At 32.7% G+C, this 13,477-nt stretch overlaps 1 protein-coding gene across 1 annotated transcript; it reads left to right on the top strand.

The window, feature by feature from the left end:
* Positions 1-1,156: 1,156 nt before the first annotated feature.
* On the top strand, positions 1,157-4,139 carry LOC125054290. Its single transcript, XM_047656061.1, has 4 exons — positions 1,157-1,798; positions 2,303-2,380; positions 3,256-3,400; positions 3,967-4,139. The coding sequence occupies exons 1-4, from the start codon at positions 1,157-1,159 to the stop codon at positions 4,137-4,139; spliced, it is 1,038 nt and encodes a 345-aa protein (XP_047512017.1).
* The last annotated feature ends 9,338 nt before the right edge of the window (positions 4,140-13,477 follow it).

The following is a 13,477-nucleotide window of genomic DNA, read 5'->3' on the forward strand; positions in this document are numbered from 1 at the left end:
ATGAGATATTACCTATTTAAAAACCCATTATGTACAGTTTTAATAAAGTGAACGATTAAGCAAAAATATAATAGGATAATTTTATATGATCAGATTTAGTTCAGACAGCGCTATAATAAAAAAACCTCTTCTGTTTTTTAAAACTAGATGGCATTTGTTTGATCCAGTCGGAACCGGTTCTTAACAATTTATAAAATTAAAGTTCGCGCGATGGTAAAATTTCTTGCTTGAAAAAAAATATTACGGAGCTAGATAATCAACTAGAAATGAACCCCCAATGAAGGTGCATGCTCCTTTATATTTTATGATTGCGTGTTGGTGAGCTGAGTTCAAGCAAGGAAGAACTTCCATTAAGGACGGGACGCCCTACATCGGTAGTGACTGAACAAATTATTGAAATATCCAAAAAAATTAGTTCGTTTTAAATCAAAAGAAATAAAGATGTCTTTCCATAAAATATACAACCAATTGGTTATACGAAAAGAGTGTCAGCGCGCTGGGTGTCCAGAACGCTTTCTGACGCGCAGAAACAAGCGAAGAGTAAGAATTTTACAAAGCGGTTTGCGATTGTTACAACAAGATCTTAGCCGGATTCGATTCATAAGTATAGACAAAACATGGATTCACCATTACCACCTGGAGAAGAAAAAAATGTATTTTAGGTGTTTCGTAAGAAAGATCATCATCATCATCTCTTTTTTCTGGAAAAAAATAATCCCATCTGGGACAGCCAAGGGACCACCGCTTGATCGTATAATAGACAAGTCAAGTCAAGTCATTTGCAACGGCGTGGCCAACTCTAAAAACTAGAAAAACGAAATACAAACTGTATAAACCTGAAAAAGAAGAGTAGAAACGGAGTCAAGGAAAAATAAAGTTAGATTTAATAAAAGATAATTGCATTATACCCTATGACTAAAAGGTAAATATGGTTAAAACAATTTATTATTAAGTTTTATATTCCATGAACCAATATGTTATTACATTAATTTACCTAAGTAAGCAGTACATTAAGCAAATTGTGACAACAAGTGATGTAATCTATTTGTCATTGACATGATTGTTTTGTTAGAGTAAAATTTATTGATTATATTTATTAAACAAGCACTACTTTGTTGAGTACGGAACTGAGTGGTCAATATATTTAATTGACAAAATGTTATATAAATGTATTAATTTCATAATTTTCTGTAATTTTTTATGTGGTTCTTATGTTAAATTTTCAAAATTTTATATGACACTTCTGTCTACGCTTTATTGCGCTTCAATTTCAGTTTTCATCCTTTATGGCATGTATTCAAGACCTCTCATAAATAAATTCTACATTTGGTCGAATAATTATTGTATAATTGACACCATTTGTTTTATTTTATTTACTTATATTAACGGAACAGTATACGTATCGAAATTCCTTAGAAAGATATCCGAAATTGACGGCAAACTTCAATTGGAACGCCCTAAATTTTCTATTAAAACTATCTTCTTCTTTTTCTTTATTTTCGTTGAAAAAATCTATTACACTTTGGAATATTACGCACACAATGACGTGAGCACGACGCTTTACAAAATTTCTATAGCTGCTTGGTTACTTTACAAATATGGCAGCTTTTTCAATTCAGTCTTGATAAACATATTGTTCGAATTAACAAGACAGAGGATGAAAGGTCTTCGATTAACCCTTGAACATAATATAAATCAAGATGGTGTCGATAAAGTTGAAGAAATTAACAAGACTTTAGATATTTACAAAATGATTCTGGATACTAATAAATCTCTTGGATACATAGTTAAGTATTATGTGAGTATTTTAATTTCTTTATAACACACTCTCCACTGGCTCTATAAATAAAATAAAATAAAATATGTTTATTATGGAACATAAGATACATGTATCACTTATTCCACGTCATTAAATTTGAATTTGTAGGCATCCCTACTCATCGGCAAAGAAGACAGAGGGCCGAGAGAAAAAGCCGGCGTAAAAAACTCTTGGTACTCTTTTAAAACTCAAAATATACCTTGCCCTCCGAAACGAGAAACTTCCTCCACTCCCTGTCTTGTGTCACTAGACTAGACTTAGACTAGCAGGCTTTCACTCTGACGATCCAGCAGTACCTGGGCCAGCCTATTGGCCTCCAGCTGACAGACCGCGGTCAAGCTTTGTATTCGCCTATCATGGTCGGTTGAGCTTCCAATTCTTCTTCTATTTTGGCATTCTTTCCGATTCTATACTAGTAAATTAATGTAACTCCAGCAATTTGGTTCTTAGTAAAGTATATCCTAATTTTTTTTTAATTTACAGATTATACGTGACTTTTTTGCGGCATTCTACTACGTCATAATAACAACCATCGGTATTTCATATGATTCCAAAAAACGCGTAAGTACAGAATCCCGTAAACTGTGCTTGTCATTTAATTAATTATGATCTTGGTTCGCGACTTCGTTTGCGGAGTAATAAAGAAATTTGGTTGTCTGTAATGTCGGTTTACGGATGATAATTTCACGTACCGTCATAAGAAAACATTGATGAAAAATTGCATACTTTTATGAATTTAATTGATTTTTTATAATTATTTTGTATAATACAATAAAGGAGTAAATTGAAAATATTTTTTTTTAGATAAATTAACACACTGTCAAATATATTCTTTTTTAATAATAAAAGAATGAATAATATGAGATTATATCGCTAATCAAAATCTTAAAACGCAAGATTTATTTACCTTTTTTGCTGCAATTTCTATTATGATAAACAACGGGCCGCTCTATCTATCTCTGTCGCTTGTTCTGCGCTCTCTCTTGCACTCCCGGCTCAGGTAGAACGTGACAGCCAGCGTTCATCGATTTGTAAGACGTTATCACGTCAAAAAATAAATATGATCTATTTCAGTCAAATCTGTCAGTTCCTGACATATTTTAAATCTATACTGACACACACACAAATCTAAATTTGCGAGAGTCCTAACTCTCTAATCTGCCCCTGTCACAAAATCCGTTCTTAGCAAATGTAAACAAGGTAACACACTCTCCAAATTTCAAGTTTGTAGCAAAAAATGAAGGACTTTCATACACATTTGCAAATCTATCTATAAACCTAGCCAAATTTTATATTAGTACATCGAAATAAAAATACATATTTAAATAAATGCATCAAATAAAATAAATATATTGTTTGTTTTTATAAATTTGCTGGTTTTTAGTCCACTTATATGATGTATGGGACAGCCTGAATAATTAAAAAACAATTTTTAGATAAGGCCGCACATGGCAGTGGATGCCGTTGCAAATATTATAATGACTTGTTTGCCATGTCTTATTTTACAAGGAGTGATAAATGAACAGGCAAATATAAAAAATTGTCTTGCTCAAGAATTCTTGAAATGTCCAGTTGGAGAAGGTAAGTACTTAAAGGTACAAATAGATTAATAATTATTCCATTCTAAGTATTTACACGCTTTATATTAGCTTCACCTGTATGTATGTATGTATGTAACCGACTCCTTCGGACTCGATTTTGACCCACTTTAAACGGACAGATTTAATTCAAATTTTGCGCACCTGTCAAAGATCGATGACAATGCAATAATCCGAAAACAAAATTAACTAAAAAATAAAAAATAGTTTATTTATTATTATTATTAGAGTCTATAGAGTATTATCATTACTCGATAGACGAAAAATATGGCACAGAGCGCCCCACGCTTTTTCACAATAATACCAGTATTTTTTGTTCATTACCATTTTCAGCCTAAATTAGGAATTATTTTTCACTTTTTAGTTTGATGTGCTTTAAAAGCGTGTTTTTTAGTTTTTTTAAACTATTATTTATTTTATTATAAAGTTGGGTAAAAAGCCTCAGTATTTTTATTGAACTAAAAAAAAAATACGAGAATAACTAGAAATAATATACCTGGCAAAACAACGTTTGCCGGGTCAGCTAGTAATACAGTAAAATAATTGCAGGTCACAGCCGGACACGGGACAAAATCAAAGATGCCATAAAATATTTGGAGTGGAATCCTTTTATGTTTCGCATACTAAATATATTTAGTTTAAATCTGACCGTTCCTCTTTACTTCATCAATATTTGTAGTACTTATGTAATAGTGACTGTTCAATTCGCTAAATTGGCTTAATGTCACTAAACATACTATTCATAAAAATACTCTGCTTGCAAAGGCAGTTTAGGTTAGTTTGTAAGGGCGTCAATAGTCAAAAATATATTATTCATATAGGTAATACAATGTACACTTATGAACGTCAATCAAGAAATATACATTCAAGGCTTCTAATTTTACATTTACTGCCAGTTCTCAAATCAAGTGCGTAGAACGGAAGAGAAGAACTGGCAATAAACTCTCCGCCACTCTTTTAAATCGCCAAGTTTTTTGTTTTACACAACGTTTGTAAGTATGTATATATTTGTATAAGGTAACGAAGCGTGAATAAATCAATGTATCATATATATATGAGTAGGGCATGACACGTTTCATAAATGTCATGTAACGTTGAAAAATATGGAAACAAAAAACCTGTTGTACGGTGCGGTATATGTATGGAGACGACAGTTCAGCTCAATATTTAATCGGTTACTAACAAAGAGCCGGATATTAGAAGGCAAGTAATATAGTATCGAACACATTGACTTATACTGAGTCTATGCTTACTAAGCAGGAACATTTTCTATTGTTATAATTTTTGAGAATATGATTTTACACTATGATTTTTGTTGCCTATGTATAAATTATTCAAAAAGTCAAAGGTCAAAAATATTTATTCATTTAAGTAACACAATGTACACTTATGAACGTCAATAAATAAATACATATTAAATGCTAAATGCTTCTAATTTTACATTAACTGCCACTTGCCAGTTCTCAATTCAAGGGCGTAGAACGGACGAGAAGAACTGGCAATAAACTCTCCGCCACTCTTTTTAATCGCCAGGTTTTTTGTTTTACACAATGTTTGTAAAAAGCTGCAACATTACATCATGTTCCACATGACATCTTAAGTAATTAATATCAATAAAAAAATTAAAAACAAATATTTGTCTATCAGCAGGAGGCATGGTGAAATAGGAGCGAAAAACAACAGAAAACAGAAAAACACGCAAATACATAGTCGAAATAACTAACATACATTTACTGAAACATTACATAGATTTTATAGATCAAATAATGTTACGTCTCTCGCTAGCCATGATTCCTGAAGGGCACTTGAAATATCCAGCAATGTAAAGCTATAACACTCTACACTTTTCCAATACACCTGACCGATCTTTACAAAATTTTCGTGTATATGTATTTGGTGTCTGTGGTTTAAAGCTATTTTTTTTTTGTTGAAAAGTATGTGAGGTGTAACATTTCTTGACACGATAGGTAATAGTGGGACATTACCAGTGTGGGTTGATAGAGGACGTTGCGACAATAATACGGGAATGCTTAGGTGGTTTGGTCATTGAGTGAGAACCGTACAAGAAGGACATACAAGGCAACCATGGATGGTGAATGCCGTTTGAGTAGGCCTTGTTGGACATTCCTGGACCAAATCCAAGAGGTAGGTACTAAGGGACATGTCACAAATCCCCGAAACCGAAGAGCACAAGAAATGTCAAGAAGGTAAATGATAAATCGAGAGAGGTATGTCAGGACCGTAGTGAGTTGAGATCTATGGTCTCTCTTTTTCGGGAACAAGGCTTAAATATATAAACAAATTAGTGAATAAATTCGAAATTAAAAAATTTAGAAATTAAAAACAAACGATTTTTTAAAGTGAATGTCACATCTCTTATAACCAATAGAAAAGTAGAAAATGGCGGATTGTTTACAAATTTCAATACATTGCACAAAACTTTAAAATTTTTTTTAAAAAATAGAAGCGCGTTTCCGGCAGCAAAAATCATTTGGAGGTGTTCTAATGAAGGTCCCCTGAGACTCCTGCATAATCAGTATCATCAAATTCGTGCGACGAAATTCAAATACCATCAACAATAGCAAAGCTACCTGCTATTCAATCGATAAACTGTGTATGCCCTATATGTTCATTGTATGCTGCTGGAATCTGGATATACCTATAAATCTTTTATTTAAAAGCTTCATTATGAAATATATCGAGAAATAGTGTATCGTTGGTGAAGCAAAAATCATTGATTGCCATTAATTTGATTTTCCAATCTAAGCTAGACACATGGCTTCAAAGACTGGCAATTATGAAGTTGGCCCTTTTTTCTGGCGGTAGATTTTATTGTTATTAACTAACTAATCAGCCTTTCTATTTAAATAAAAATATATACGATATAACCCTTTCTTTCTTTTTTGTAGCATTTAGACTCATCCGACTGTGGAGGACGAACATTGCCGAGACAAGATTGAATGTATATTTTGAATGATTATATAACTCAATAGCCCTAGTATGAAGTCCCGTATTCGTTACATTATACGTCTCTGATACAAATAATCAATAACACATAAAATATGAGTCTGTTGTGTCAGTTAAAGTCGGTCATGCGTAATTTTGATGTGTAATCATATTTCACTAGTATATGGGTACTTATACAACAATCAATATTACTATTGACGGGCGTTAATATTGTCTTTTAAAATTTTGGCTTTAGATGTGTTTTATAAGATAGCAACACATTTAATGTGAATGTTAAATCCCCCATACCTCCGTATTATAAATACACAAACTTAAAGTTTTTCCACAATAATACAAAATAAATAAAACACAGAAACAAGCACACGCTAAAAGCTTTACTACCCGCTGACTAAATTAAAACCTGTGTTAGTCGTTCTCCTAGTCCGTGTGTACACGCATATTTTCTATCCTTTGAAGTTGAAAACTTTCCAAGCTCAACCAATTCTCCCTCTAAAGGCATGCCGAGCAAAACAATCCGCCAGCCACTTTCAACTTTTATTCTTTTCTGTTTGCCTTTTTCAAATTGGCCCGTACGTTTAATTTTCTTGGCGATATGCTGGGGTAAACAAGCCAAAGCACCAAACATATTTCTATAAACGTGTTCCGACGTCTCTTTGTTTTATATTCTTTAACGTCAATACTCGAGTATGCCTTTGAGTGATAAAAATGCACAATTTCGAATGAAATTTATTTTCAATTTTTCAGTGGAATTATGGTTCTTATAGATTATACATTAATGGTCTCACTGAATAACGATAATTACGATAATTAGCTAGAAACTTGATTCTGTAAGGAAAGACAACAGCCAGATAAACAATAAACTACAAACTCCCTCCTTATCAGAATGCCAAATCGTAAAATGGCATTCTGATAAGCTGTGAAAACCGATGTGTGAGTTCGAAAAGTGAGTTAAAGAATCGCAAAGCTGTTGTGATGGTCGTAGCGGAGATTATTTTTTTGAAGTGAAAGCGCATGTAGGAAATTTTTTTACGGATGAAACGCAATAATAATAATATTAGCGTGACGAAGATGTACAGCGTATTTGTTGAAGAAAAGGGAGACAGCCACTGAGACCGATTTAGAGAGAGTGAGAAGGGCGAATTACATTATAGAAATTCTATTTATAAAATTAAAATTTCGTAAAAAGAATTTATGAAATATTAGTACTTTTTTTTTTGTGTTGGCTACACTGTAACGCCATTATAGTTCGTCAGTTATCATATTGATACGACGCTTCATAATGTATCTATGTTAAAATTTCTTTTGCAAAACTAGCTATGTTTAATTTTAAAATGCATATTAAATGATTATGAAACGGTGAATATATTTGATAATATAATTAATTAAAAAAACAATTTTTTTTGCGGATTGAAGTTATGTATTTACAATCATTTTTCATAATTTTAAATTTAACCTACGTTTCGCGTGCTTTACAGCGTGCGTGGTCACGGTCACTGAAGACAAAATGTGTTGAATGTCAAAAAGTATCACAGCTGTAGAAAAAGTTGTATTATCTGTATTTGTTTCCCCGGAGTTGGTATCGACTTGTATCTTAATTGATTTATTATCAAATGTGTGAAAGTTATGTCAATAAAAGACAATACTAATATAATTTAATTCGATGTCCTACTAAGTTCATGTAATACACAAAAAATGTATCTTAATATCATAATTTTAAGACTAGACAAGACAAGTGAACTACTCAAATGACGCTTCGCAAATAAAAAAATGTTATACTACACATTACCGCGGTGGTAATGCCGGTCTTTCCGTTCACTCTATGTTTAACATGCTCCATATTTATTCTTTTTAAGTTTAGACCGTTTAATTAAATATCTGTCAAACGTAGTTACACTTAAGTGTAAATATTAACATTTATTTAATTGATATTCCAATTCAAGCAGACTTAAGTACCTTTTGCAGTTCCTTATAATTTTCCAAACTAATTCATTAAATTAATCACTTTAATATAGCAATAATCTTTCATAGTTTAAAAACAATGTTCATTATAAAACTTCTAAATTCAGCGCACTATGAAAATTTATCCGGACGTTAAAACGATGCAACGACAAAAAATTACCGTTCAGGGAGTCAAATAAAAGTTGTCGGCGCATATAAGGATATTAATTCTGAACAATAAGTGCTGCTTGACAGTTTTCATTATGAATTTTGAAACTTCATACCAAAGAGAATGAGTCGCAGGCTTTCATAGTGTTGACTAGGCTTTAATGGAAGTCTTTATTAGCGTTTCCAATTTTTTATTATAGTACTGTTTGTTAATATTACCAATGTTATATTTTATTATTACGAAATATGTGATTTGACCCCGAAACACATCACATCTATGCATCTTATTACTATGTTAGCGGAATGTATTTAATCATATTTTTCATTATTAAATACTTGTGTGATTGGATTTACTTTATTTTTATATATTAATTATTTATACACAATTCTACTTTTAATATAAACCTAAAATGCTATAGCTGAACTAACAATTATTAATAAAATAGTTAAGAAAAACAAAACAAAAAGAATTTAACCAATATTACAACTAATATTACTGATATAAAAATTTAATATATATAAAATAATAGACATCACTTTATAGCACACACATATACAAGCGATAGCTTTAATGGTAGCTGTACACACTCGGCGAGACACCCCGAGACAGGCCGAGGGCGAGAGTGTACAGTAGAGCTCTCGTCTCGCCTCGCTTCCTCGCAGTCGGTCTCGCCTCTCTCGGTCGCCTGTCGGTTTTTTGCGCACGAGTCAAAGGGTCTCGCGAGTAAAACGAGAGCGACCTGTACACACTCGTTCAATCACTTGCTCGATGACTGTGGTTGTGACAGGACGTATCGCACAATGTGGTCTAACGAACGCGAATTAGAGTTTTTGGAGTGTTACCAAAGGGAATCGTTGTTATGGAATCCGAAGGATGTAGGACACAAAAATAAACAATCTCTACATGATGCTTGGAAGCGAATAAGCCGGCCGATGGATATCCCAATTGAGGAACTAAAGAAAAAGCGAGATTCACTCATGGCTACGTACCGTGGACATAAAAGAAAGATTAATGCATCTATACAATCAGGCGTTGCAGCTGACTCTGTCTATAAACCAATATGGTTTGCGTATGATTTTATGGATTCCTTTTTAAGTGATATAACTCAATGTAGAAAAACTATAAATACAGAAACACAAGTAAGTAAGCAATTATTTTTATTCTTTATAAGTATGTAGGTTAGGACTTCGAACAATATACAGTATTAAATAAACCATAATTAGGTATACATTCAATGAATTTACCTTAATAATAATAAAAAATTTGCACATTTGCCTGTAATCGTCTCTTTGGCAGGCTTATACAAAAATATAGTTTTCTTAAATAAAATTATTATTAAGGTATACCTAAATAATTTAAGTTGTATGGAAGTCACTATAATGTAAACTATATTAATAATTATGCTATATAACTATTTAAGAAATATGTTGCAAATTCATCTCTAATTTCATTTGCATTCAGTGATGATCTTTTTGCTATTTGTTGTAAAGGTCTGATGGCACCCATATCTTCAATGTCATTCCTCCATGAACCTGGTAAAATCAGTTCGTCGTTACTGTCGTAAACGTCAATGGTACCTGAAGGTGTATATATTGACGATGACAAACAGCAGCAGCGGTTTCCACGTCCATTATTAACGGTGTTTTAAATACAAATAACGTAACGAGTGTGTACAGGCTGCGCTCTTCTCTCGGTCCTCTCGGTCGAGACTCTCGGCGAGAGGCTCTCGCCGAGTGTGTACAGCCACCATAAAATATAATGGAGAACTTTCCATACCTCGTGAATAATATAAAATGTGTTATATTATATACTATAAATACCTGCACATAACTGTGTTTAAAAAAATATATAATTGTGTTGTAAACAGTATTTCATATTTATAAACTTCAGTAGCTTTGTTAATATTATTAAAGATTAAAGAGCAGTGTTGGCGAGTTCAGCGTGTGAGTCTCTTTCCTGAAGTCGTAGGTTCGATGACCGGCTGTGCACCAATGGATTTTCTTTCTGTGTGCGCATTTAACATTCGCTCGACCGGTGAAGAAAAACATCTTGAGGAACCCGGCTTGCCTTAGACCGAAACCGTCGACGGCGTGTCAGGCACAGACTGGTCACCTACTTGCTGATTAGATTAATAAATGATGATGAAACAGATACAGAAATCTGAGGCCCAGACCTAAAAGGGTTGTAGCGCCACTGATGTAGCTTTATTGATAGAGCTTGACGCAACAGACTTTGCGACTAGTAGATTCAATTTTTTAATTCATAGCAATGCATAAACCACACAACACAAACAATGTTCAAAGAATCGTTAAGAAACTCGCAACATTGTTTCGAAATCTCCAACTATTTCGTACCCAACCAACAAACCATTCAAGACTCCCAAGTTTCACCTGCGGGCATTATCGTAATCAACTCCTCTTTAAACTACTAACTCCACGTCCAAGATCTTAGTGCGTCGGCATAGAGACGGTTTTAGCGTGCGAATTAGATTCAAAGTGTCTGTAAAAACAGCAGTAAAAGTCAACGATCACCTAAACGGAAGCACTTAGTGTAACTTAACTGAATGTTTTTCAAGAAACAGGGCTGCATTTCTTTTTCCCGTGAACGTTCTGAAAGTGGGTACATGGGTGGTACACGTTCGAGATTATAATTGTAGTGAGTCTGCTCGATAGTTTCAGATAATCTCAGCTCTTTAAACCTTTGATCCTACTCGTTGGTCTCCGCCACTTAAAGTCTCATACTGCAGTTATCCCATACTTATATTCAGTACATAGTTTTAGGGTTTTTATAGTGAGGCAACTGAGTTATAATTATAATTAATACCGAAGTATATGGACGTTGGTGGTAGACACACAATGGTAGATTACTCGTGAGGTGCTTAAATGTGGTACGCTTTTTGATTCTATAGGTAACTTTGTAGGATGGAGTCGTAGATTAGTTTCAGAAGAGCCCCAAAAAAAGATGGATAGAAGAAATAGAAGCGATAGCAGGAAGCGAATGGAGAAAGTAAGCCGTAAACAGAGTCCGGGGTTCCGATCGATGGTACTGAAGGTAGCTAGGATATAGAATATATTGGATAGCCAGATAAAAATAATGTATAAAATGTAAAAAAAACTATGCTGATTGAAGATTAAACGGGCTTAATTATTATTATACTAAAATTGTATAAAATCCAAATAATTTAAAGAACAAACAAGAAATAAAATACAGCCTTTAATAATAATATTTATTATACTTAAAACTAACATACTTTGTAGTCTGGATAATTAATTAAATGTAATAATTTAAACCATCTTTTCTACTTAAATAAAATATTATGTAAAAGCTATACACCCGAATAACATTATTTATATAATTCGACGTCATTCAGCAATCGTTGTCAGCGAGAGACTGCCATTAGCCATATTAATTTAACAGTTTTTTTTATTACGAGTCAAATATTGCCATATTAATTTAACAGTTTTTTTTATTACGAGTCAAATATTGCCATATTAATTTAACAGTTTTTTTTATTACGAGTCAAATATTGCCATATTAATTTAACAGTTTTTTTTATTACGAGTCAAATATTGCCATATTAGTTTAACAGTTTTTTTTATTACGAGTCAAATATTGCCATATTAATTTAACAGTTTTTTTTATTACGAGTCAAATATTGCCATATTAACGCTATCTATTTTCGCGAAGTTGGTATTGGCACTATATCACGAACGTATTATATTTAATTGTAAGTCCTGAAACAACGTGTATGCATAAAATTAAAATTATACAAGAAAATATGACATCATCAATTTTACACACACACATCAATTATATTAAACATAAGCTAGCTAGCAAGAGAAAAAAATAAACAAGCAACCACAAATTAAAAAATAAAAACAATAATAACTAAACAAAAAGTAATAATAACTAAAACTAAATGGAAACTTAAATCTCATTAAGAACATGACAAACAAAGTTATGGTAAGTTGAAAGATTGTTCTAGAATATCAATATTTTCATCAATGTTAGTAATCAAGTTGTAAGAGCGAGATAGTCAATTCGTTGGACCATAAAAAGTAGCAGATAAGCGAGCCGTAGGTACGAATATTATATATTACTGCCGAAAATATACAGTTATAACCAAATACTAAATATCACTACAATGCAGTTTCTAAAGTAAACATTTTTTACTATTATTTTGTCTTACGTCTGTTGTTTTACAATCATAGTGTTATAATTTTTAATAAGCTCTTCATGAGGTTTTTTCTCTTTTCATCACATGTTTAAATCGAAGGAACGAGAAAAACTACATATATTGAAGTAACACTGATTTACTTTAAAAAAGTAGTTTGCTCAGTTGCTCATATCCCGTTGGGGCGGATGTTTCCGCCCGAAGTATCACGCAAAGGACGAGATCAAGCAAAGAGAGGTTTACGCGCTCAACTCAACATATATAGCGAAACCTACAAACCGAGTTTACAATCACTTCGTTGACGTCATATCCTATAACGCACTAACAAATTTATTGAAACCACTAAGAACACAACTTCTCGGCCTTAGACACTAGGGGTATTCGGGCCAGTCAGTGGTTAGATTGATCCTCCCTTTAGGTTGGTGGAACAATACATCCTTCCTCCAAATTCTTACAAATTGTGTTTACACCGAGGCGAAAAGAGATTTCACAGTACCTATGTAAATTAGTTATAACAGTACAATCACACTGATTTTTTTTAAATTAAAATGCTACTAAAAATTACATATTTACTACAATTTAGACGTTTTCTTAAAGTTTTAAGCCTTGTTGGCCAATCAATAATAATCTAATAAATAAAATTATCGTGTCACAATGGGAGGAATCCCATATTGTTTCGGAGGGAAACAGCTCGACCGATTCTAATGAATTTTTTTATGCATATTCAGTAAGTCAGAAAATCCGCTACTTGTATCTTTCAAACCCCCTAGGGATAAGGGATGTCAACCCCAAAATTTTATTTTTTAGAAATA

Source organism: Pieris napi, chromosome 12, assembly GCF_905475465.1.
Source record: "Pieris napi chromosome 12, ilPieNapi1.2, whole genome shotgun sequence".
Lineage (NCBI taxonomy): Eukaryota > Metazoa > Arthropoda > Insecta > Lepidoptera > Pieridae > Pieris > Pieris napi.